Source organism: Kogia breviceps, chromosome 9 (genome assembly GCF_026419965.1).
Source record: "Kogia breviceps isolate mKogBre1 chromosome 9, mKogBre1 haplotype 1, whole genome shotgun sequence".
NCBI lineage: Eukaryota > Metazoa > Chordata > Mammalia > Artiodactyla > Physeteridae > Kogia > Kogia breviceps.
In genome coordinates, this window is record NC_081318.1 from 44051010 (window position 1) to 44078507 (window position 27498).

The 27498-nt window shown below is 36.9% G+C and overlaps 1 protein-coding gene across 5 annotated transcripts in view; it reads right to left on the minus strand.

The window, feature by feature from the left end:
• Positions 1–27498, minus strand: part of BBS9 (Bardet-Biedl syndrome 9) — a 446549-nt gene that overhangs the window by 259706 nt on the left and 159345 nt on the right. For all 5 annotated transcript variants that reach the window (XR_010842160.1, XM_067042365.1, XM_059074636.2 and 2 more), the window contains 2 exons: positions 5780–5961; positions 1396–1472 (listed from right to left, as the gene is read on the minus strand). Coding sequence is in view for 4 of the 5 variants with exons in the window: in XM_067042365.1 (XP_066898466.1) it covers positions 1396–1472; positions 5780–5961 (259 nt within the window). In the remaining variant the exon portion in view is untranslated. The remainder of the gene's footprint in view (positions 1–1395; positions 1473–5779; positions 5962–27498) is intronic.

The window sequence follows — 27498 nt, forward strand, 5'->3', positions numbered from 1 at the left end:
AGTGCAAATAGCCTATGTTTAAGAGAACCTAGAAAAAATTATATAAGTTGCCCAAAGGAAAAAAAGAATCATTTCCAAGGCAAGAAAATGTGTGTACATTTGTCAGCTAACTAAGCAAAAATGTTCCACTCAGACTACACCCTTCAGGTAGAATGAGAAATGGTGTGTGCTGAATATCCAATGTTTAAACAGTACCTCTACTATATGACTCAGCTTTGTGAATGTTTCTTTCATATATAGTCCTACTTTTTTTAAGTATACCCAACTTACTATACTATGGCAATGTTAATGTGATTTTTATCACAACTTGGTCTGGCTGTTTATACTAAGATTAATCTTTGAAAAGATTATGGAACTACTTACTATATTATGCTGTGATACCTAAATATCAAAGTCATTTCCTAAGCAAAATTATATGACATAAATTCCATACAGAGTAAAAAACAGTGAATTCAATCACTTTCCTAAACTGACCGACTTTGGTACAGATGTAGATAAACTTAATATATTTTGCCCAAACTGCAGGCAGTGAGAGAAAACCAACCATAATCTAACAAGTGCTTACAGAAGACTAAACAAAGAGATGGGGTAACGTAACCAAGGACAGTCCCCCTTTCTTGTTTCTCAGCTTTATTAATTCATTTATAGAGCGAATATATACTGAACACCCATTATGTGACTGGCACTAAAGATATGGCACTGAAGGAGACAAGTAGAATGCAGGTGGTGGTGGTGGTGATGATCGTGATGATCATTTTAAAATAATTAAAATGTAATTTTATTATTATAGTGATTTGTTAGTTAATTATCATAATTCAACAAAGTGGATTCTATTACTATTCCCATTTTACAGATGAGAACATTGAGACTAAGAAAATTGAGTACCTTGCCCTGGGTCACACAGATAGAAATGAGAGGAAAAAATAATTCCTGGCCCAACTCTATTCTTAAACTACTTCCCCACCACAACCAACATAATGTATTAAAGACTATAAATTACCAAACCCTGAGCTATGCCTTTCATAAACATTATCTCATTGAACCTTCAACAAAAATCTAGTGGGGTCAGTATTATTCATCTGGATTAGGATTAATTCAATACTCAGTACTGAAAAAGTTTTTTTTTTTTTAAGTAGGTAGATTCAGAGTAATGGTGAGAACCTCTTTAACCATTTCCCTTCCCTCCCCCTTTTTTAAGACAGAAATCCTGCCTAAGGAACTTCTTATTACACGAAGAGCTTAGAAATGTTTTTTTCTAGAAGTAACGAAGCCTAAAGCTTATCTTCCCTAAAATTTCTATTTGGAGGCCCAGAATTTAAACCAGTACATTTTGATCTCAGTTTATCAGAGTCTACCACTATCACAAACCCTTTGAAAGTCTGCAAATACACCTACAGATACTGAATCAAAGTTAGGAGAAACCATGGCAGAGACTTTCAGGTCATCTTCTCTCTCGGTCATAGGCCAAACACCTGTAATTTTAAGAGAGAAAAGAGTATTTACTCATAAAGTAAAACTTGCTGTATATAGTTGTTTTAAGGTTTATCTATACCATATATCAAAAATATACTCACGAGTTGAAAAAAAAACTGAGGCATTACAGAATGAGAAGCTTTATGCTAATTCTTTCCCCTCTACATTACTAGAAAGAAAAACTGTCTCTTTTTCCAAAGATATTAGCTAAGATGTGACCCATTGACTGACCAGTGTCAGGAATTTCAATTCCCTATCCTTAGCTACTGGTAGAAGCCCAAAAGAGTACAACCCTTTTGAAGGTAAACTGGCTATAATTATCAAAATGTAAAATTCACCAAAAAAATGTAAAATTCACATACACTGTGACTTAACAATTCTACTCCCAAACATTTACCCAATACTCATAGATATGCCCAAGGAGTTTCTCTGTTGCTAGTAATTATTAAAAACAAAAACAGCCTAAATCTAAATTATATTTCTATTAATAGAGAAATAGTTAATTAAATTATGGTATATCAAGACTGTGCAATGGTCCAAAACCCAAAACTCTAAATAAGGGTGCTGTCCATCTTTATATACTGACATGAAAAGAACTCCAAGATATGATATTGATTTTAAAAAAGCAAGATGTAGTACAATGTCACTAATACACACGTATTTGTGTAAAAACAATTATATAAACAGGAAAATTTTCTCAAAGAATACACAAAAACTCTTAATAAAGGTTACCTTTAAATAATCTAGTGGAACTAAGACCTGGGTACTGTTTGAATTATTTTGACCATATTCATTTTCTCTTTACAACTTAAAATTTCACAATTTAAAAAATGTTTATAGTGCATAATGAGATATTATGAACAAGTTATAGAGATCCTAAATAAACAAGAAACATAAATAATACATATGCACATACATATGTGGGTATATATACATATATATGACAGATTATTGGCTGTCCCCCTAACATCCATTCTTCCCTCTTCCTTCTTTGTGGTAGAACACTAATTCTGTTGAGGCATTCACCTCATCTCAAAGTTATTGAATTTGTCAAATCCCATCATGATGATTTCATTCCCCTGAACTTTTGTTGTTTTAGTCGTGAGCATGGAGCCTAATCCTGGCAGAGGTGAGGTGAGGAAAGGTGGGAGTTGGCATGCTGGTACATGCTTCTGGGAAAGCTAGTCCTCCCTAATAAATGGGGACACTTGGGAGAAATATCTCTCTTCTTCCCTGGAAATCATACTTGCACATAATGCCTGGAACTGCTAAAATCACCCTGTGACCCTGAGAGGAAACATCCCCCCACACTGAGGATGGCTGACTGAAAATATAGAAAGCACCTGGATGATGTCACATGAATCAGCTGTCTCACAAAGAGAAGAATGACCTATAATTGCCACCAGGCATTCCCACCAATATTACACTGTTTGGAATAAGAATTTCCACAACTTAGTAAGAGTACAAAAGGCTGCTTGCTGCCCACACAGTAAAGATTCTTCAGTTCTTCTTTACTAAAAAAGAGTCCAATTTTATCCTAAGTAACAAAGTACTCAACCAAAATGCTAAATTTCCCAGGCTCTTTTGCAGCTTGGAGTGGCCAGTGAGATGTAAGTGGAAGCTGTTCAGGGTGTGGCTTCCAGGAAAGATCATTAAGTGGGCTGACTCAGCTGCAGATGTGAGGGCAGGAGTTCCAGAAGCCATCCTAGACCAACAGAAGACCCTGGGTGAGAAGGAATCAGAGTCCCTGATGACTTTGGAACTGCCAAATCAACCCTGGACTGCCCATTACTGGACTTCTTTTCCATGAGAAAGAAATAAACCTGTGCCTTATTTAAGCCACCCTACCTAGGCATTCTGTTATATGCAGCCAGACATAAACCTGAATAGCACATCTTCCGACAAGGTTACCAAGTACAAATGTTTCTACTACTCAATGGTAGAAGCAACTTAGTTATCCTAGACATATTTCAAATGGGTGAAGACTTTCATTTATACACCCATGTCTTACTGCTCTCTTTCCCTTCCTGAAGACACAACTATGCTGTGTGGGAGTCTATCTCAGTATTGTACCCTTTCCTTCATATCCATTCCAAGTAAAGAACATATCAACTGTCTAAATAAATCATAAGGAAACTCTGTTTTTGAAAGTGCCTGCTGATAGATGTTGTTGACTACTAGTAACAGAAATGAAAGGCAGGATTCTCACTAATGAGTTGAGTATGAAAAGCTTCAAAATCCATAAGCCATACAGAAATTATTACTGTTATTTCATGCTTACAACATACATCCCTCATACAGCTTACACACATAAAATCAGCTTCAAAAATACTTTTATTATAGTAGATAATATATACCTTGTGTACAACAAAATATACTCTTTAAATTGGCTTTACATTTTGCTGCAATTCTTGCTTTGAAGAAATAAAAAAAGCTTTTAAGTGCTGAACATAACCCACAAGACTGTGCACTTCTTTTTTGCAAGTTAAAGTCACTGTACTAAAATAGGTGGCATTTAAATGAATAATGAGGTCATCAAAAAGTTCAGAGTTTTAACTTCTCATAATCTTCTGTAATGAAATGATTTGGTGCTTTTATATAATTACAGGTATTTTAATGAACAAATATACCACGATTTTATAAGGGTAGAGAATACTAAATTTTTTCCACATCTAGAAATAAAATATGTTAAAAGTCTCTCTTTTTTAAAAGAGTCTTGGTTTCTTTTGTAGGAATAAAACAAAATGATGGTGGCAAAGAAGGGGCAGAGAACTTCAAATATTAACTTTGAGGTTATATAAATAATAAACTTTGCACTCAAGTCTGTGGATACATCCCTAGCTTAATTAACACTTATTTCAAGATACACAGAAGAATCAGGGTAATGACAAGTAAAACAGCCTAACCCTTCTCACCCAAGGGCATCACTATGGCCACCAAAAAATAACTTTTAGCTGTAAGGGATTTATTTGAGAAATGTTTTACATAATCAAGTGTTAATCAAAATATCGTTAGCACATTGTTTATGGAAAGGTCAAAATCTCAAGACACAAAATTTGTAGTGAAAAGCCACATTAAATTTATTTAACCAACTCTGGAAATTTCATGTTTCATATGTATGCCACTCTTCTCCAATTACATTTTTAAATGACAAAATGAGACTTATATTTCATTAATCCCAAAACACTAGTATCAAAAATGGAAAAAAATATGCAATATGACACATCCATTTTTAACTATTCTCTATTTGACATGAGGGTCCTGACAACAAATGGGTTTTTAAATAATTGGAGGTACTTAAAAGACCTAAGTTTCACTTGTTTACTTTCAAAACTTTCTAAGAGAATGTGTAAAACCAAAGCATAAAAATTTTATTTTAATATTAATATTTTTAATATATTATCTAAATTCCTCTGAATGTGTCTTGGTAATAGGGACTCAAAAATACATAAATCTAGGAAAGTGATTGGACCAGGATTAAGATTGGCTCTGTTGTTTTGGTTAGCTTTTGATGCTCTGCTTCTTTTATTATTCCTGCTTGTTTTAACATTTCTTTTAAGTGAAAATAGTCCCTATTTTTTCTCATTAAAAAAATACTTTTACCTGACCCTGAGAAGGGAACTTAAAGTAATGCTTTTCACATGTCCAACTCAAACTGCAGGATTGCTGTTTTGTTTCTCCTTTTAATTTACAGTAAAATTATACCCTTGTGAATCCCAAAGTAAGATAATATTGAGTTATACAAAACTCAAGAACTGAAAATATCATCAGCCTCTGAGTCATTAGAAATCAGCATACCACAGGCTACACTCCATTTGGATGGCTAATTAACTACAAACATAAATTATATCACTAGGCTGCAAATGACTACATTTTTAGTAACAAAGTAGTAATTCACATACTGCTTTGGTTTCTTTTAAAAGAAGCAACTAAAAATTTTTCAGGGATATTAGAAGTTAATAAATGATCACTCTAAACCTTAATGTAATTCTAAAGGTCTAAAATCACTATCCAAAGAAATACATGTTCCTTTCTTAGAGTTTAAAGAAAAAAACTCAGCACTGTCCCTGAAACACACTAACAAAAGTATTACCTTAAATAGGACATATTTTTCAGAAGCTATAAAATACAAATTAAGCACAAAGACTAGCGTGTTAAAGAGCAATGTTGTTTTTACAAAAATGACTTTAATTAAGCCTGGGGGAGAAAATCAACTAATATGTACAAAACATTATCCATATACAAAATAATATAAACTTTACAATGAATACTAAAATCAAATAATAAAAAGTTGCAAATGAGATACCTTGTGATTTGTTAACATCTTTGATGATTTTCTGAAGTTCTTTCAATTCTACATCAAGTTCATCATAATTTAGTTCTCTAGATTCAACTTTTGGAGCTTGGAACAAAGAAGGGTCTGTCCCCAGATATGAACACTGCAAGTGACCATCATCACTCAGAGTGACTATCACTCCCTTTAAATCACTACAAAAAGGAAGAGAAAATGAGACATAATTAAAATTTTTGGTGGATTTAGATTTAATTTAGACCAACTAGATTTTCATTCGATTCAGCTTCAACATACCATTAAGACAATGACTATATAATGTATCTATTCCTAAAGTTTTACATCAAGGACTCAATTTAAATGTTTCAAACATGATTTATATTTACAGAAATATAACAATTATTATTAAAGCTTCCACAACTATGTGGCAACTCCTGCTCTAAGAGCTTTTCAAGGTCTTACTTGTATCATTCAATCCTCACTGCACCTCCCACTTGGCAGATTCATAAGAAGCAGTGAACAACATGTAAGGAGCTACAATGGATCAAGAGCTAGGCTACTGGCTGGCTGAAGACTAGGGGTGAGGCACAGGAGGGAAGATGGGACAATCCAGGGGAATGGGAAGGTTAGTGGAGGAAGCCCTACGAGGCTTTGAAGACAAATGTGCCCACTGCTCTTTTCCTTTTCCTTCTATCTACCCTTGGGACATGCTTCCCCTCCCTCCCCAGGTCCACTCACCATGGCTTCCTTCACACGCACTCTTATTCAAGTAGCTCTCTGGTCTGTTCTCTCTTTCCCTTCACACTTAGATAGAAGTATCCCATTTTCTCATTTAGTAGCTCTTTCTCCATCATCCTTCTCATCCTGATTATCTCTTTTCCTCCCTATCCTTTCACTCTTCCTTCTCTCTTAGGCTCCCTCATCTCTGTTATTCTCTAGAAATAGCCATAATATATAAATTATAGATAACTTTAGCATAAATGCTTAAAAATAAAAGTTGTACATTTCCCTGAACTTGCTATAAAAAGTAGTTGAGATGAACACTATTGGCTTCCTCCCTACCTTGCCCAGAGGGGAAAAAAATCAATATTGCCATAAGACATTTTGAACTGATATAAAATGAATTTGTTTTAGATTTATTTGTTGTGTTTTCTATTGGTCTGTGATTTTAAAAAAACAAAAAAACAAGTTTTCCAACACTTTTCTAAAGGTTAAATATTAGTCAAAAACAACAGAAGGGCTTCCCTGGTGACGCAGTGGTTGAGAATCCGCCTGCCGATGCAGGGAACACGGGTTCGTGCCCCGGTCCGGGAAGATCCCACATGCCGCGGGGCGGCTGGGCCCGTGAGCCATGGCCACTGAGTCTGCGCGTCCGGAGCCTGTGCTCCGCAACGGGAGAGGCCACAACAGTGAGAGGCCCGCATACCACACACACACAAAAAAAAAACCCAGAAAACGAGAGAGAAAAGAACTTGAAAAGAAGTGTTGCTATTTATCTGAAGAAAAAAAGGAGTTAAGGTATATAAGGGTCTAGGACTCATTCAGAACAAATAAGAATTTTTAAAACTCCCCACCTTTGGGTCACAGCAAGTGATCAGCTCATTAATCTAAAAGCTCAACTTGATTGACAGTAAATACTACCATTGCTCAATCCTTCCCATAAGGTGGCCACCAGCAACCACTTCACCACCTGCCTTCAACACTATATTCCTGTACATACTTTCTCCAGGATATATATATAATTCTGTAATGTGACTTCAGAAAAATTAAAAATAGATTGGTATCACTGATTTGATAGCTAAAAAACTAGCTAAAAACTAAAAAGAGGACTTGGGTTCTAGCTCTGACTCTGCTCTATGTAGCTGAGTCAACTTGGAGAAGTCTTCCTAAATGCTTTATGTCTAAAATGAGAGGGTGAAACGAGAAGATCCTCAAAGGTCTTTAAGTTTAACAAACTGGTTCCGTCAAAATAGCTCAGAAAATAAATACTCCCCAATAAAATTATTTTCCTAAAATAAAATGTTTTCACCCCTGTAGTATCTCTGGGCCTGACCCTTTCCTTGCAGGCAAGTGAAGCCAATAAGTGGCAATGAAATGCCAACTTCCAGCTCTGACAAGCCCATTTCAAGAGGGAAAACCTCTGTCCCTATTGAGTTAGTTGTGACTGTAGTCTGTTTCCCATTCCACCCAGACCTACTAAAGTCTGAGAACACAGTAAGTCCTAAGGAAATGCTAGGAAACTAAAAGGCAGAGCCTCTCAGACAATGTGGTGATCATGAGTTCTTTGAATCCAAAAGGGTATTTCCATTTTATCTTCACCCTTTGAGTGATCCATTATAAAGGAAACCTAGCATGAGGCATTACAAATATACCTCATTATCCAAATTTATTTGGTCTTTGAATTGGATAGTTTATTACGGAATCAGTTTCATCCCACTGTTTTAGATGGCAAATAGCAACAATTTAGATACAGAGATTTATCTAAAAATTTATCTGAACCTATTAAGTTGTTGAGTTCAGATAGAGAGAGTTTGAATAGTAGTGTATACACATATTTCTTCAGCGTCTCAAAAAGAAAAAATTCTTTACTGGTGTTTTGAGGTGTCCAAACAGAAAAGGGAGAAGCCGGGGTCTTTACCCACTCAAAGAGCTTAACAAGCGTCACTAGAATGTCTTAACACTAAATTACAAAGCTTAAGCAATTTACTTTTTTCTTGTCTATGGTATTAGAGCCATTACATACAATTTAGAGCAAATAACAGAAATTTAGAATAGCTGAATTCATTTAACATTGCATGTTATATTCCACAGGAACACTAACACAAGCTCTAAACATTTTAGAATAAATCAGTGAAATTTCTGTCAAAACATCTATGATGGAAAAAGTACTTTGACACAGCCTTACACCACTACTTAATACATAAGTAATGTCACCACTCGGTAACTTAAATGCAAAGGAAAATTTTAAAATATATATATATATATATATATATATATATATATATATATATGTATGTATATATATCCTTCCTAAAGTTAAGCCCAACTTAAGTATAAAGTCCAATTTAAGTATAAAAGAAGAACACAATCAAGATTTTTTTAATCTTCCTACTTAAATAACATTTTAAAAACAATATTGTCCATGTGAGTTAATGTGTAAAATTTTCTGAGTGATAGAATTTTTTTTTTTTTTTTTTTTTTTGCGCGGTATGCGGGCCTCTCACTGTTGTGGCCTCTCCCGTTGCGGAGCACAGGCTCCGGACGCGCAGGCCTAGCGGCCATGGCTCACGGGCTTAGTTGCTCCTCGGCATGTGGGATCTTCCCGGACCGGGGCACGAACCCGTGTCTCCTGCATTGGCAGGCGGATTCTCAACCACTGCGCCACCAGGGAAGCCCTGAGTGATAGAATTTTATGTTAGAAGAAGCCATCAAGTAAATCAAGTATTGTGTACCTTATTACTTACATCCTTAGAGTTAATACTTTCAAAATGAAGGTCTCTAGATTACTATGGTCCTTGAAATAAACCAAGGAACCAGAATAATGTATTTTATGAGGACTCAAGGTCAAAGATGTTCTATTGCTAGGACACACAATAATTTTGTGATTTTAGCAATGGGGCATGAAATTAAACAATAGAGTTAGCTCAGGAATCTGAGGGTAATTGTTTCTTCACTCAGTAAACAGATCCTAGCCTTAACAACACATTCAAACAAAATTCCAGATGGATTTTAAAAGTTAAATCAAAAAATATGAAACTACAAAAATATTTATCTGCCCTTGGGATGGAAAGAACTTTTGCTGCAAGAAAGCAATAGAGGACAAAGCAAAGGATCCCTAAATTAAACCACAAAAAAATTTTAAACTTGTTCTATGCTTTAAAAATACATCACAGTAAAAAGGACAAAAGACAAACAAACTGGGAAAACCTTGGCAACCAACATAAATATATGATTTAAGTTGAATCATATGAAGTTGTGGATATTCAACTGCTTTTGACCTGTAAAAACAATTTTGTATGTTTCATCTACTACGTAAAGAACTCTTAAAAGTCAATTAAAATGAGTATATCCCAAAAGAAAAAGGTCAAAGAAAATGTACAATTCACTTGAATCAGCAACTTAAAGGTTAAATAATCTATGGAATTAAAACTTTTATGTAGTTCTCTTTTTCTGACAAGGCCAATCTATAAAATGAGTAACTTGAAAGTATTTGAAATACAGCTCAAAAGATAAAAAATGAACAGTTTCTTTTGCTAATACAATAAAACAAATGAATAATAGCTTTAAAAACAAATGAAAAGAACATGCACTGAATCTAATGGTTCTTGTCCAGCTGCACTTTATGCAAAATAGAAATATTTTAAATTATCAAATCATCAAAGTCTGGTTTTTATTATGATATACAGATATCAGAGAAATCTTAAAAACTTAAATTATGGATTCTTTCATGCCTTTACCAAAATAATACTAAAACAGAAAACAAAAAGTAGGAAGGTGCATAATTTTCATCTAGTCTCTTTTTTATTTACTATCTGCCTCTCATTTCTCTACTATATTTCATTTGCTCATCATTCATTCACTCATTCATTCATTCATCAAATATTTTCAAACACTTGTTATATGCAGGATGCCATTTGAAGTGCTATAGAGCATACATAGATAAAATCAGAAATTAGCTGAAAAAGATTGCAACCCTGTAAAAGAATAAGACATGCACCTCGATAAGTATGCATGGGGTAGAAAACATAAGAGCTATAAGACAAGTATAAAGTACTTTAGTGTTCAGAAGTAGGAATGTCATTTCTAGCCAAGGGGATCAGGGAAATTTTGATGGAGGAAATAAAAGCTTAAGCTAGACACTGAAATTCAGTCTATTCTTCAGATTATTTCTGAAATCTGAATTAACTCACATGTGATTTGTAAGCAAGGAAATGATGTCAACAGAACTTTGAAGTTGGTTCATACTCTTTTACCCATCACCTGAATGTTTTGAACCTCCAAGTAGTAGCAGAAAAATATAGTACATGGCTATATACAAAGCACCATTATTCCACTGTTCTTTTTGGCTCAGTCTGCAAATATGTCCTGGATTGAAAGTGCCTCTTACATGGTTCTCATGTTCAGTTTGTCTTTTGCTCTTTTTTCCTCAACGCTTCCTTCACACTCCATCATCTTTCTATTTAAAAGTAAAGCCCTATTTTAATATGACTGTTATTTGGGTTTGGTTTGTTTGTTTGGTTGATTGGTTTCTTGGTTGGTTGGTTTGCTTTGCTTTGCTTTTTTGGTGCTCCAATCACAGTTGTATAAATTTTAAGTGATCTGCCCCACAACAATTTATTTTGTTTATTTGTTTGTTTTTTACTTGACATATAGTTGATTTACAATGCTGTGCCAATCTCTGCTGTATAGCAAAGTGACTCAGTTTTACACATATAAACATTCTTTTTTTTTTAAATATTCTTTTCCATATGGTTTATCCCAGAAGATTGGATATAGTTCCCTGTGCTATACCATAAGACCTTGTTGTTTATACATTCTAAGTGTGGCAATTTATTTTTAAAGCCTTCTTACTGTTAACTTGTAATTTATTACATTATAACATAAATATCTGTAGTATTTGAGCCTTTGGGATTTGGAGAACACGTGTGAAGAACATTCAGCATGGAGGACATGAGAGAAGAAGAGGGAGAAAAGTTTAGACTATGTATGAGAAAGAACAAGCAACCTGGATACAACATTCATTGAATAAAAAAAAAAAAAGAGGAAAGAGACTCTTGGGAATAAAGCCATCTAAAGATCTTAAGCTTTAATCTGTGTAATTGTGGAACCAATAAAGGCTTTTGAGCTAGTGAGTGACATGAGCAAAATATGCTTTAAAAAGATGTACCCTAGGGGCTTCCCTTCCCTGGTGGCGCAGTGGTTGACAGTCCGCCTGCCAATGCAGGGGACACGGGTTCGTGCCCCGGTCCGGGAAGATCCCACATGCCACGGAGCGGCTAGGCCCGTGAGCCATGGCCGCTGAGCCAGCACGTCCGGAGCCTGTGCTCCGCAACGGGAGAGGCCACAACAGTGAGAGGCCCGCTTACCGCAAAAAAAAAAAAAAAGATGTACCCTAAAAGAATCAATATAGTTTAAAATGGTGATTCCCACCCAAATGATCCATAATGTAACACAATCCAAATGAAAATCCCCAAAAGCTTTTTTTTGTAGAAACTAACAAGCTGATTTCCACATTTCTATGGAAGTGCCAAAAACAACACCTAGAATGGCAAAACAATCTTGAAAAAAAGAATAGAGATGGAGGGCTTTCATGAACTGACTTCAAGACACACTATAAATCTATAGTAATTGAGGAAAAGGACTTGTGTCCTCTGCATATAAAGAACTACTATAACAAATGACCAAGACACACACACACACACACACACACATACAAAATTCAACTGGGCAAGACTTGCATAGATATTTCACAGAGTAAAGTATAAAAACTGTCAACAAGCTAAGAAAAAATGCTCAATATTATTAGTCATTAGGGAAATGCAAATTAAAATCACAATTCGCTACCACCACACATACATCAGAATGTCTGAATTTAAAAGATTGACTGCATTAAATGCTGGAGAGGATGTGGAGCAACCAAAACTCTTATATATCACTGGTGGGAGTGTAAAATGGTTTAACTAATATGCAAAAAATGTTGGCAGTTTCTCATTAGACTAAACATATACCAACCCACTAACCCAGCAATTTTACTCCTAGTTATTTATCTAAAATAAACGAAAGGGCTTCCCTGGTGGCGCAGTGGTTGAGAATCCGCCTGCCGATGCAGGGGTCACGGGTTCGTGCCCTAGTCCGGGAAGATCCCACGTGCCGCGGAGCGACTAGGCCCGTGAGCCATGGCCGCTGGGCCTGCGCGTCCGGAGCCTGTGCTCCGCAACGGGAGAGGCCACAGCAGTGAGAGGCCCGCATACCACAAAAAAAATAAAAAAATAAAAAAAATAAAATAAAATAAAATAAACGAAAACATATGTCCACAAAAAGGCTCATACATAAAATGAGATAAACAAGTTATGATAATTCATTGAATGGAACATTACTCAGCAGCAAAAAATAAACCAACACGGGTACATGCAACAACAAAAATGAATGTTGAAAAATATTATGCTGAAAAAAATGACAGACATAAAAATTACATACTGTGTGATACCATTTATATGAAGTTCTAGAACAGGCAACACAAATCTATTATGAAAAAAATATGAACAGTTGTTACCAGGAAGCAGGGGAGAAGGGGATTATTAACTGGAAAGGGACACAGGGAAAATTTCTGTGATGGAAATGTTCTATAACTTGAGAGAACTATGGGTTACACAGGTGTATATCCATTTGTCAAAACTGTACAGTTAAGGTTTGTGATTCCCAATGTATATAAATTTTACCTTTAAAAAGGGAATTAAAAAATAGGGTAGGCAGAGGGGTAGAAAAAGCCAGCACGCCAGAACACTGATAAGTGCTGAAGCTGAGCACTGGCTACAAGGGAGTTCACGATGCCATCCACTTACTTTGTTTATATTTAAACTTTTCCATAATACAAAAATTGGGGGTTTAAAAAGAAGCAAATAAAGTGTATACATACTATACAAATACATATAAAGTGATACCACCAACACAAAATACTTTTAGTGATAACGTATAAAATCTACCTTGACATGAGCTGGGACCTGCCTCACATTTTAGCACCCATTCCCACCCACCCTTATTCACACATGCTTAAACAGACACACAAAACTTTTAAGTGTGTGTGTGTGTGTGTGTGTGAAATAGAGAGAGATGATTTATGTGAATACTTGGTATTTTTAAGTACCTTGTTGACATATAGCTACTTAAATGAAGCAACAATTCCACAGCAACTGATTCACTGGTTAAAAAAAAAACTAACAAGCCAATGTGTGGGCCTATCAATGTGACCCTTTCCCCCCAAAATAATTAAAGGCATCATTATTTTTTGATGCTAACACTGACTCCTCTTTTAAAAAGTATCTCTTCCACAGCCAATCTTACTACCTTCAAATAAAACAGACCACTTTACTATACCCACTAAATAATACTTATATAATAGCACCTACAAAATGTTATAGCATTTCTTTAAATTTTTGCATGTTAGTCACCTTTAACCAGGCTGTTAAATTCCCTCAGGGCAGAAATTATGTGACACTGAATCTGTGTCCCTCAATGCCAGACACAATGACTTCATCTATATGAAATTTTCCAAAAGAATTCAAAATTCGCCTCTAATACTAAGTCATAAGCAAATACAAAAATACCACAACATTCCATGTACCAATCAATAATTATAGACTAACAAGTAAATCTAGAAGACCTCTGTAATTGTCCATAGTACTTTAAATGGAACCCTTTAGATCAATATAAGATAAACCCAACTTTATTTACAGTTATCTAATGTCCCTTCCTTATTCCTTCTAATCATCAAATAATTAGACAATGCCAAAAGAAGTGGGAACATAAGAATATGCAGGTGGTAGCTCTAACCTGGCACTGAGCCTTGAACGTATGAATGCCAAGAAAGCTAGTATGCAAATATAGTCTCTCCCAAGGAAAATAAGAACATTTTCTAAAGTAAAAGTTCAAAGCAATGAATCTTTCCATCAATAAAACTAGATGTTGGAGTCCTTCCCTGATGCATGAAAGAAGACATGATTTGGTGCCATAATTTTCTAATGTATTAAGCCCTTACTGGAATTAAGTCCGGCATTAAGGAAACCACCTGTGTATTTTTAGCTCTTATGTGTTGAGGAGTTACTTTTGCAATTTTTAAAAATAATTAGGCCTTGTTTGTCCTTCTCTGTATGACCATCTCTCAGGCAAAGCTTCATATCAATACCTTTTGACATACATAGTTCGTACTGAATACAAAATCTGGGAGCCAGAAGAATCAAGCGTAGAATCTAAGTTTCCTGATTCACAGTGAAGTATATTTTTGCCCACCATTCCATGTTGACTTCCCAAGAATGGAAAATTTAAAACAATTTTTAACGTGTAATTTGAGGTCTGTGTAAATGGTTTTTAGTTATTATTGTTATCCACAATTAGCCTTGATAATCAAGAGCTGGATTATTTAATACGAGCGACATGGTAATTAGAATGCCCAAGAAAAGGACAAGTAAAATGGGGGAGTCAAGGCCAGAGTCCAAACATATCATAGTAAAAATAGCTCTGCCAAAAGAAGTTGTCACAGCAAATTGCAGAAATTACAGAGGCTGTAGTTGGGTAGACTGAACAAAATACCGTTTGTAGTAAAGAAATTTCTAAGCATCAAAAACTCAGACGTGAGCTTGCTCTTTCAAACCTATCTCTTATTAGACTTACTAGAAAGTCACACAAAACTGCTAAATCTGGCTAATTATGTTCACAAGAATGAACAGGTAAACTGCTAACCAGAAAAAAAAAAGAAAAGAGATAACTTCTAGAAGTGCCTATTTTGCACTGGGGAAGCAAAATATATTTATAAGGACTTCACTCTAACCTCTTTCATTATTGAAAATTATGTGTTTATTTAGAACTTACTGTATCCAGGCATCATTCTAGATGTTATAGATAGATAGGCAGGTTACACTGGTCATTTTCCTCAAAGAACTTAAAGTACAGTGGCCATTACAGATATGTAAATCAAACAAGAATGTATGAGATGTATGAAGCATGCTCTGATGAATGATGGATGTAAGCAAGGGAACCAATAAAAACAAAGTGAAAGAATATCAAAATCAGGCAGTGAGCAGAGAGAATGCTTTCTAGAGGAGATAACACAAGCAGGAATTGGATAAGAGAAGGAGCAGGGTATTCCAGCAAAGCATTTTCCTTAAAGGGGACAAACACACACACACACACACACACACACACACACACACACACACACACACACACACACACACAAGCTGCATAGAGTACAGGGCATTCAGGAGGTGTTTTACCAAAGCCAGAACCAAATAGATATTCAACAAATATCTATGTGAGTATCAAAGATGTGTCAGAGGGCTTCCCTGGTGGCGCAGTGGTTGAGAGTCCGCCTGCCGATGCGGGGGACACGGGCTCGTGCCCCGGTCCGGGAGGATCCCACATGCCGCGGAGCGGCTGGGCCCGTGAGCCATGGCCGCTGAGCCATCACGTCCGGAGCCTGTGCTCCGCAGCGGGAGAGGCCACAACAGTGAGAGGCCCGCGTACCGCAAAAAAAAAAAAAAAAAAAAGATGTGTCAGAGATATTTCTCAAATTGAGTACCAGTGAAGAAACGACACAAAAATCTCTGTCCTCCAGGAGCTCACATTCTGGTAAGGAGAGGAAAAACAATGAACAGAAGAAATAAATATATAGTAAGTTCAAAGGTGACAGGCGCTATGAAGGAAAACTAAGCAGGTAAAGTAAGACTCAAATTGGACCTAGAAGGAAAGACATGAGTTGCATAGGCTGGGGAGGGCATTCCAGAACAGTGGAACAGCACTAAGTATTAAGATACACCTGTTTCCATCAGCCAGAAAGTCTATTTCTCCCCAAGGGGATTCATATGGAAAAGTGGGGGTGATAAAAATTAAAGATGATAAAAATACAAAGGCTTTGAATGCCCTGCAAAGAATTGTAGACCTTACGCCACAAGCAATAGGAAACCACTGAAAGATCCCAATGGAGGAGAAACAATAAATTTTCTCAGTACTCCTCAATTTCATGTAGTATTTGACAGAACTGATCATGTCCCTCCCATTCACTCAATCCATAGGCACTCACTGTGCAGCTACATGATACTGTATTAAAAATAATATTTTTAAATTAATACTATATTACATGTCATAAAAGGTTACAGAGGTGTGGTTCATCTCTGGTCACTAAGGAAGATAGGTGCTTATATCCCATCCTAGATAACACAAGACCCTATGTGCTAAGTAATATAATGAATGAACAAAGTTCAATAGTAACATAGAAAAGGACACTATAAAATGTTAATATTATGAAACCAAGAAAGGCTTCATGGAGGATTTGAAAAACAAATAGGATGTAAACAAAAGGAGATGGACAGAAAAAAGGTATTTCAGGTGGAGAATTTTAGAGGGACACAATCATATGTCATCTCAAGTGCATTATGGCAAGAAATCATAAGAGCTTTTCTATATCAGAGTTAATTCACAAAAAATGTAAATCTTTCTGGGCCACATTACTTTTCTTCCAAAATTAAAATAGCTTTTATCATAATATACTCTATGGGGAAAAGTGTATTTCTTACTATTTAAATTAACACTAATGTTTTTGTTGTTTTGTTTTTCTGGGTTTGGGGGTTTTTTTTTTTTAGATTAACATTCTATTGAAGAATGTCAGTGGGAAAAAATAATGACCACTATTTTAAGCAATTCAAATATTAACATCAATATACAGATATTTTTAGGAGAAAAATCAAGGCAGCTTTCGAACACATCATACAGTAAACAAGGCAGGTAAGTGAAAAGTCTCTGTACATGCAAATGGGCCAGACGATGACAGATCTTGAAGGCTGTGAGCATTCTCTTTTAAGTAAGGCAATAACAGAATTAGACAACATTTTAGAAATGGGGCCTTTTTTTAAATGCAAGTCTAATCACACCATTCCCTGGATCAGAAAACTCCAGTGAGTTCCCATTTAAAAATCAAAATCCTGGGACTTCCCTGGTGGTCCAGCGGGTAAGACTCTGTGCTCCCAATGCAGGGGGCCCGTGTTTGTTCTCTGGTCAGGGAACTAGATCCCACATGCTGCAATGAAGATCTCGCATGTGGCAACGAAGATCTGCATGCCACAACCAAGATCGGGTGTAGCCAAATAAATAAATAAATATTAAAAGTAAAATAAAATAAAAATCCTTTCAATTAAGCTATGACCCCTGCTTATTTGACCTGTAGTCACTTTCCTATCCCACCCATGCTCCCCAGCCCTCCATTCCCTATCCTTATACTGACTTCCCTCTTCCACTTCGTTGGAATTGTCCTTCTCCATTCCCCTTTAGTACCTGGTATGCTTTTCCTCCCCTCCCTTTAAAAAGGATCTTTGTCTAGCTCAAGTCTACTCATCCTTCAGATTTCAACTCAGAAAATTTTCCTAGGACCTCACATTCTAGGTGAGGTCACTTGTTTACATGCTCCCAAAGAACAAGGTACTACTATTCCTTCAGGATTTTTCACTATTGAAATAATATCTTTATCTGTGTAATTATGTATTTAATATCATTCTTCCTCACTACAAGTTCCATAAATTCAGTGACTATGATTGCTTTGCTCATAAACGTATCTCCAGAACCTAGCACAGTACCTGGCACAGAGAGGGAGGCTAAATAAACATTCACTGAATTAATTAAATGAAGAAAGCAAAATAATGCTTTGTTGTGGGGGAATATCCCATGCATTCTAGGATGTTTACCACCATCCCTGCCCTGAACCCACTAAATACCAATAAAAACTCTCCCTCCTCCTTGTGTTACGACAACCAAAAATGTCTCCAGGTATTGCCAAACGCCCCCTGGGTAGCAAAATCTCTCCCAGGTGAGAACCACTGAGCTAGGAGATAATACATCCTGGTTTGCAAAGGTCAGTCCCAGTTTATGCGTGTTGTCCTGGTACAGTAATTAACACCACCCCTTTTCACTCTCAGAAGTATCCCAGTTAATAAATTATATTGTCATCCTACCTGGATGTATGTATATGGGTTCTCTTGCCCAGACCAAGTGAACTATTATGTACATAATGACCATGCTATTTCTTCTAACCTAGCAGAAATTATAGCATTATTTCCAAGAACTATGGTTTAAAACAAAACAAAACAAAAACTACCTTTGTATTAGGCTTTGGAATTGATGGAAATAGTACAATGACAGTGGACAGCAGAAACACAGCAGAGATACAAAGAATAATAAATAGTACATGATGATCAATTAAATGTGGGAAAAAGAAGTCAGAAAATCCCTGAGGTTTAGCCTGAGAGAGATGGATATAAAGACATCTATCAAGAATAGATATACAATAGAAGGTGGGTTGTATTTTGTGGAGTGAATGGGGAGATGATGAAGATGGTAAGCTTGCATATTGAAGCACCCCCACCAATACTCAGGTGATACCCACCAGACATGCGGAAGCACAGGACTTGCAGGGATACAGAGCTTTGTTGTGATGTGCTCCACTCCTTTGGCTCCAGTGCCATTGGACTTCTCCCACTTCTCTACCCCTTGTTTTCTTCAAGGGCTCTTCTTCCTGCTTCCTAATTTTGAGAATCCCTAAACACTACTCAAACTTCTCTGCTTCCCACTCTCTGTTAACTCTAAGAATTCATTCTAGTAGCTATTACCTCTGTGATAACAATTGCCAGTCTCAATCACAGCCTGTAATCTCAAATATCATATGACCAGATCACCTCTAAGTACTTCCACTTGAATTATATTAACTTTCATGTGTATGAGTCTTTTCAGTTTAAAAACAACTTTTACAGTGGGGGGACCTTCAAGATGGCGGAGGAGTAAGACGTGGAGATCATCTTCCTCCACACAAATACATCAAAAATACACCTACACGTGGAACAGCTCCTACAGAACACCTACTGAACGCTGGCAGAAGACCTCAGACTTCCCAAAAGGCAAGAACTCCTCACACATACCTGGGTAGGTCAAAAGAAAAAAAGAAAAACAGAGACAAAAGATTAGAGATTGGACCTGCAGCTCTGGGAGGGAGCTCTGAAGGAGGAAAACCTTCCACACACTAGGAAGCCCCTTCACTGGAGGAGATGGTGGGGTGGGCTGGGGGGAAGCTTTGGAGCCAGGGAGGAGACCGCAGCAACAGGGGTGCAGACGGTAAAGCGGAGAGATTCCCGCACAGAGGATCGGTGCCAACCAGCACTCACCAGCCTGAGAGAATTGTCTGCTTATCAACAGGGGCAGGCGGAAGTTGGGAGCTGAAGCTCGGGTTTCAGAGGTCAGATCCCAGGGAGAGGACTGGGGTTGGCTGCTTGAACACAGGCTAAAGGGGGTTAGTGCACCACAGCTAGCTGGGAGGGAGTCCGGGAAAAAGTCTAGAACTGCCTAAGAGGCAAGAGACCATTGTTTCATGGTGTGCGAGGAGAGGGATTCAGAGGATAGCCTAAACAAGCTCCAGAGACGGGTGCAAGCTGTGGCTACCAGCGCGGACACCAGAGATGGGCATGAGATGTGAAGGCTGCTGCTGCAGTCACCAAGACTCCTGTGTGCAAGCACAGATCACTCTCCACACCTCCCCTCATGGGAACCTGTGCAGCCCACCACTGCCAGGGTCCCGTGATACAGGGACAACTTCCCCGGGAGAACACATAGCGTGCCTCAGGCTGTTGAAGTGTCAGGCCAGCCTCTGCCACCACAGGCTTGCCCCATATTCCAAATATAACTACCGTACCCCGCCCTGCCCCAGGCCTGAGTGAGCCAGAGGCCCCTAATCAGCCGCACCTTTAACCCTGTCCTGTCTGAGCAGGGAATAGATGCCCTCAGGTGACCTACACACAGAGGCGGGGCCAAATCCAAAGCTGAACCCCAGGAGCTGTGTGAATAAAGAAGAGAAAGGGAAACCTCTCCCAGCAGCCTCAGGAGCAGCAAGTTAAATCTCCACAGTCAACTTGATGTACCCTGCATCTGTGGGATACCTGAATAGACAACGAATCATCCCAAATTGAGGAGGTGGATTTGGGGAGCAACTGTAGACTTGGGGTTTGCTTTCTGCAAGTAATTTGCTTCTAGTTTTATGTTTATTTTAGTTTAGTATTTAGAGCTTAATAATTGGTAGATTTCTTCATTGATTTGGTTCCTATCTTCCTTTTATATATATATTTATTTATTTTTCCTTTTTCTCTTTTTGTGTGTGTATGTGTATGCTTCTTTGTGTGATTTTGTCTGTATAGGTTTGCTTTTACCATTTGTCCTATGGTTCTGTCTGTCCAGTATTTTGGGGTTTTCTTTTGTATAGGTTTTAGTGCTTGCTGTCATTGGTGGATTTCTTTTTTGGATTGGTTGCTCTCTTCTTTTTTTCTGTTTTTAAAATTACATTTATTATTTTTTAACTTTTAATAATTTTCTTTATTTTAATAACTTTTTTGTTTGTTTGTTTCTTTATTTCTTTCTTTTCTCCCTTTTCTTCTGAGCCGAGTGGCTGACAAGGTCTTAGTGCTCCGGCCAGGGGTCAGGCCTGAGCCTCTGCGGTGGGAGAGCCGAGTTCAGGACATTGGTCCACCAGAGACCTCCCAGCCCCACATGATATCAAATGGTGAAAAGTCTCCCAGAGATCTCCATCTCAATGCTAAGACCCAGCTCCACACAACAACCAGCAAGCTCTAGTGCAGGACACCCTATGCCAAACAACTAGCAAGACAAGAACACAATGCCACCCATTAGCAGAGAGGCTGCCTAAAATCATAACAAGTTCACAGACAGCCCAAAACACAACTGGACGTGGTCCTGCCCACCAGAAAGACAAGATCCAGCCGCATCCCCCAGAACACAGGCACCAGTACCCTCCACCAGGAGGCCTACACAACCCACTGAACCAAGCTTACACACTGGAGGCAGACACCAAAAACAATGGGAACTACAAACTTACAGCCTGAGAAAAGTGGACCCCAAACACAGTAAGTTAAGCAAAATGACAAGACAGAGAAATACACAGCAGATGAAGGAGCAACATAAATACCCACCAAACCAAACAAATGAAGAGGAAATAGGCAGTCTACCTGAAAAAGAATTCAGAGTAATGATGTAAAGATGATCCAAAATCTTGGAAATAGAACGGAGAAGATAAAAAAAAAAAAAAAAAAAAACATTTAACAAGAACCTAGAAGAACTAGGGAGCAAACAAAGAATGATGAATAACACAATAAATGAAATTAAAAATTCTCTAGAAGGAATCAATTTCAGAATAACTGAGGCAGAAGAATGGATAGGTGACCTGCAAGATAAAATAGTGAAAATAAATACCACAGACAGAATAAAGAAAAAAGAATGGAAAGAATTGAAGACAGGCTCAGAGACAGCTGGGACAACACTAAATGCACCAACATTCAAATTATAGGGGTCCCAGACGAAGAAGAGAAAAAGAAAGGGACTGAGAAAAACTTTGAAGAGATCATAGTTGAAAACTTCCCTAATATAGGAAAGAAAATAGGCAATCAAGTCCAGGAAGCACACAGAATCCTATATAGGATAAATCCAAGGAGAAACACACCAAGACACATATTAATCAAACTATCAAAAATTAAATACAAAGAAAAAATATTAATAGCAGCAAGGGAAAAGCAACAAATAACATAAAACGGAATCCCCATAAGGTTAACAGCTGATGTTTCACCAGAAACTCTGCAAGCCAGCAGGGAGTAGCAGGACATATTTAAAGTAATGAAAGGGAAAAACCTGAAATGAAGATTACTCCACCCAGCAAGGATCTCATTCAGATTCAACAGAGAAATTAAAACCTTTACAGACAAGCAAAAGCTAAGAAAATTCAGCACCACCAAACCAGCTTTACAACAAATGCTAAAGGAACTTCTCTAAGCAGGAAACACAAGAGAAGGGAAAGATCAACAATAACAAACCCAAAACAGCTAAGAAAAAGGTAATACAAACATATATATCAATAACTACCTTAAATGTAAATGGACAAAATGCTCCAACCAAAAGACACAGACTGGCTGAATGGATACAAAAACAACCCATATCTATGCTTATGCTGTATACCAGAGACCCACTTCACATCTAGGGACTCATACAGACTGAAAGTGAGGGGATGGAAAAAGATATTCCATGCAAATGGAAATCAAAAGAAAGCTGGAGGAGCAATACTCATATCAGACAAAAGAGACTTTAAAATAAAGACTATTACAAGAGACAAAGAAAGACAATACATAATGATCAAGTGATCAATCCAAGATGAACATATAACGATTCTAAATATTTATGCACCCAACATAGGACCACCTCAATACATAATGCAAATGCTAACAGCTATAAAAGGGGAAATCAACAGTAACAGAATAATAGTAGGCGACTTTAACATTACACTTTCACCAATGGACAGATAATCCAAAATGAAAATAAATAAGGAAACACAGCTTTAACTGACACATTAAACAAGTTGAACTTAATTGATATTTGTAGGACATTCCATTCAAAAACAACAGAATACACTTTCTTCTCACAACTCGTGGAATATTCTCCAAGATACATCATATCTTGGGTCACAAATCAAGCCTTGGTAAATTTAAGAAAATTGAACTTGTATCGAGTATCTTTTCCGACCACAACACTATGAGACTAGGTATCAGTTACATGAAAAAAACTGTAAAAAATACAAATACATGGAGGCTAAACAATATGCTACTAAATAACCAAGAGATCACTGAAGAAATCAAACAATACCTAGAAACAAATGACAATGAAAACACGACGACCCAAAACCTATGGGATGCAGCAAAAGCAGTTCTAAGAGGGAAGTTTATAGCAACGATCTCAGCTAAAGATACAAAAAACATCTAAAATAAACAACCTAACCTTACACATAAAGCAATTAGTGAAAGAAGAACAAAAAAACTCAAAGTTAGCAGAAGGAAAGAAATCATAAAGATCAGATCAGAAATAAATGAAAAAGAAATGAAGGAAACGATGACAAAGATCAATAAAACTAAAAGCTGATTCTTTAAGAAGATAAACAAAATTGATAAACCATTAGCCAGACTCATCAAGAAAAAAAGGGAGAAGACTCAAATCAATAAAATTAGAAATGCAAAAGGAGAAGTAACAACTGACACTGCAGAAATACAAAGGATCATTAGAGATTACTACAAGCAACCATATGCCAATAAAATGGACAACCTGGAAGAAATGGACAAATTCGTAGAAAAGCACAACATTCCGAGACTGAACCAGGAAGGAACAGAAAACATAAACAGACCAATCACAAGCACTGAAATTGAAACTGTGATTAAAAATCTTCCAACAAACAAAAGTCCAGGACCAGAGGGCTTCACAGGTGAATTCTATCAAACATTAAAGAAGAGCTAACACCCATCCTTCTCAAACTCTTCCAAAAAATTGCAGAGGAAGGAACACTCCCAAACTCATTCTACGAGGCCACCATCACCCTGTTACCAAAACCAGACAAAGATACTACAAAAAAGAAAACTACAGACCAATATCACTGATGAGCATAGATGCAAAAATCCTCAACAAAATACTAGCACACAGAATCCAACAGCACATTAAAGGGATCATACACCATGATCAAGTGGGTTTTATCCCAGGAATGCAAGGATTCTTCAATATAAGAAAATCAATCAATGTGATACACTATATTAATAAATTGAAGGATAAAAACCATATGGTCATCTCAATACATGCAGAAAAAGCTTTCAACAAAATTCAACACCCATTTTTCATAAAAACCCTCCAGAAAGTAGGCAGAGAGGGAACTTACCTCAACATAATAAAGGCCATATATGAGAAACCCACAGCCAGCATGGTTCTCAATGGTGAAAAACTGAAACCATTTCGACTATGATCAGGAACAAGACAAGGTTGCCCACTCTCACCACTATTATTCAACACAGTTTTGGAAGTTTTGGGCACAGCAAACAGGGAATAAAAAGAAATAAAAGGAATCCAAATCGGAAAAGAAGAAGTAAAGCTGTCACTGTTTGCAGATGACATGATACTATACATAGAGAATCCTAAAGATGATACCAGAAAACTACTAGAGCTAATCAATGAATTTGGTAAAGTAGCAGGATACAAAAGTAATGCACAGAAACCTCTTGCATTCCTATACACTAATGATGAAAAATCTGAAAGAGAAATGAAGGAAACACTCCCATTTACCATTGCAACAAAAAGAATAAAATACCTAGGAATAAACCTACCTAGGGAGACAAAAGACATGTATGCAGAAAACTATAAGACACTGATGAAATAAATTAAAGATGATACCAACAGATGGAGAGATATACCATGTTTTTGGATTGGAAGAATCAATATTGTGAAAATGACTATACTATCCAAAGCAATCTACAGATTCAATGCAATCCCTATCAAATTACCAATGACATTTTTTACAGAACTAGAACAAAAAAATCTTAAAATTTGTATGGAGACACAAAAGAACTCGAATAGTCAAAGCAGTCTTGAGGGAAAACAATGGAGCTGGAGGAATCAGACTCCCTGACTTCAAACTATACTACAAAGCTACAGTAATCAAGACAATATGGTACTGCCACAAAAACAGAAACATAGATCAATGGAACAAGATAGAAAGCCCAGAGATAAACCCATGCACCTATGGTCCACTCATCTGTGACAAAGGAGTCAGGGATATACAATGGAGAAAAGACAGTCTCTTCAATAAGTGGTGCTGGGAAAATGGACAGCTACATGTAAAAGAATGAAATTAGAACACTCCCTCCCTAACACCATGCACAAAAATAAACTCAGAATGGATTAGAGACCTAAATGTAAGACTGGACACTATAAAACTCTTAAAGGAAAACATAGGCAGAACACTCTATGATGTAAATCACAGCAAGATCTTTTTTGATCCACCTCCTAGAGTAATGGAAATAAAAACAAAAATAAACAAATGGGACCTAATGAAGCTTCAAAGCTTTTGCCATAAACAAGATGAAAAGACAACCTTCAGAATGGGAGAAATTATTTGTAAACGAAGCAACTGACAAAGGATTATTCTCCAAAATATACAAGCAGCTCATGCAGCTCAATATCAAAAAAACAAACAACCCAATACAAGAATGGGCAGAAGACCTAAATAGACATTCTCCAAAGAAGATATACAGATTGCCAACAAACACATGAAAGGATGCTCAACATCACTAATCATTAGAGAAATGCAAATCAAAACTACAATGAGCTATCACCTCACACCAGTCAGAATGGTCATCATCAAAAAATCTACAAACAATAAATGCTTGAGAGGGTGTGGAGAAAGGGAACCCTTTTGCACTGTTGGGTGGAATGTAGATTGATAAAGCCACTATGGAGAACAGTATGGAGGTTCCTTAAAAAACTAAAAATAGAACTACCATACCATCCAGCAATCCCACTACTGGGCATATACCCTGAGAAAACCATAATTCAAAAAGAGTCATGTACCACAATGTTCATTGCAGCCCTATTTACAATAGCCAGGACATGGAAGCAACCTAAGCGTCCATCGACAGATGAATGGATTAAGCAGATGTGGCACATATATACAATGGAGTATTAGCCTTAAAAAGAAACGAAATTGAGTTATTTGCAGTGAGGTGGATGGAATTAATGTCTGTCATACAAAGTGAAAAGTGGGAAAGAGAAAAACAAATACTGTATGCTAACACATATATATGGAATCTAAAAAAAAAAAAAAAAAGGTTCTGGAGAACCTAGGGGCAGGACAGGAATAAAGACACAGACCTAGAGAACAGACTTGAGGACACAGGGAGGGGGAAGTTTTGGTAAGCTGGGACAAAGTGAGAGAGTGGCATGGACATATATACACTACCAAATGTAAAATAGATAGCTAGTGGGTGGCAGCCACATAGCACAGGGAGATAGCTCATTGCTTTGCGTCTACCTAGAGGAGTGGGATAGGGTGGGTGGGAGGGAGGGAAACACAAGAGGGAGGAGATATGGGAATATATATATATCTATATGTATAGCTGATTCACTTTGCTGTACAGCAGAAACTAACACCATTGTGGAGCAATTATATTCCAATAAAGATGTTAAAAAAAAAACTTTCACACACATTTATTTCCATATATGTAGATCAGTTGCCTTAAATTCAATATACTGAAAACTAAACTTTTCTTTCTCATAAACCTGGTCCCTTTTCCAACCTTTCCATCTATTTCAATATCAGTACAATTAACCTCATCACCATGTTACAGAAATGACCATAATTCTTTCTTTATTTCACGCCTCTACATAAAAAGTCACTGAATCAGATGACTTACTTGCTTCTTAGTGTCCTCATTTGCAAAATGAAGCAGTTTAAACCAGTTGATCTAATGCCCCTTCTAGCTCAACTCTGTTACGATTTTAAGTCCTCCAAATTCTTTAATTCATTTTCACTACCTTACTCTAGGCCAATGATTCTCAATCCTAGCAGTACATTAGAATCACCTGGGGGAATCTTCTAAAAAATCACCTACACCTAGTCCTTCTGGGGTCCAAAAATGAGTGTTATTTGAAGACCCCGTGTTCCGGTGATTCTAAAGCCGCAAAAACTAAAAGCCACAAGTCTAAGCCCTCAATATTGTCACTTCCATTTTGCAGATAAGGAAATTCAGTCTCAGAGAAGTGACAAGATTAGCTCAAGGTTTCTTAACTAGTAAATGGACCAAGCTCTCTCTGATTCCAAAGCTCACATTCTTTTCATTGTGCCAAAGAACAACTACTACTTATATACAATCTACACCAACTGATATAATGATTGCTTTTATGTTGCTTTAAAAATGCTTTCTTTTTTCCCCCATATGTGTATGGTTGGTGTCTCTTAAAAGGTCACAGGTCAGAGATGTAGTCTTCTGATTTCCCCTATAGAAACTATGTCACGATTGAGGACAAAATAAGTATTAAGTCTATTTTTTAAAAATCCCTCATAAAGTAGTGATTAGGGCTTGCATTTTCAAAATACCAAGAAGAGATCTATTTATCTC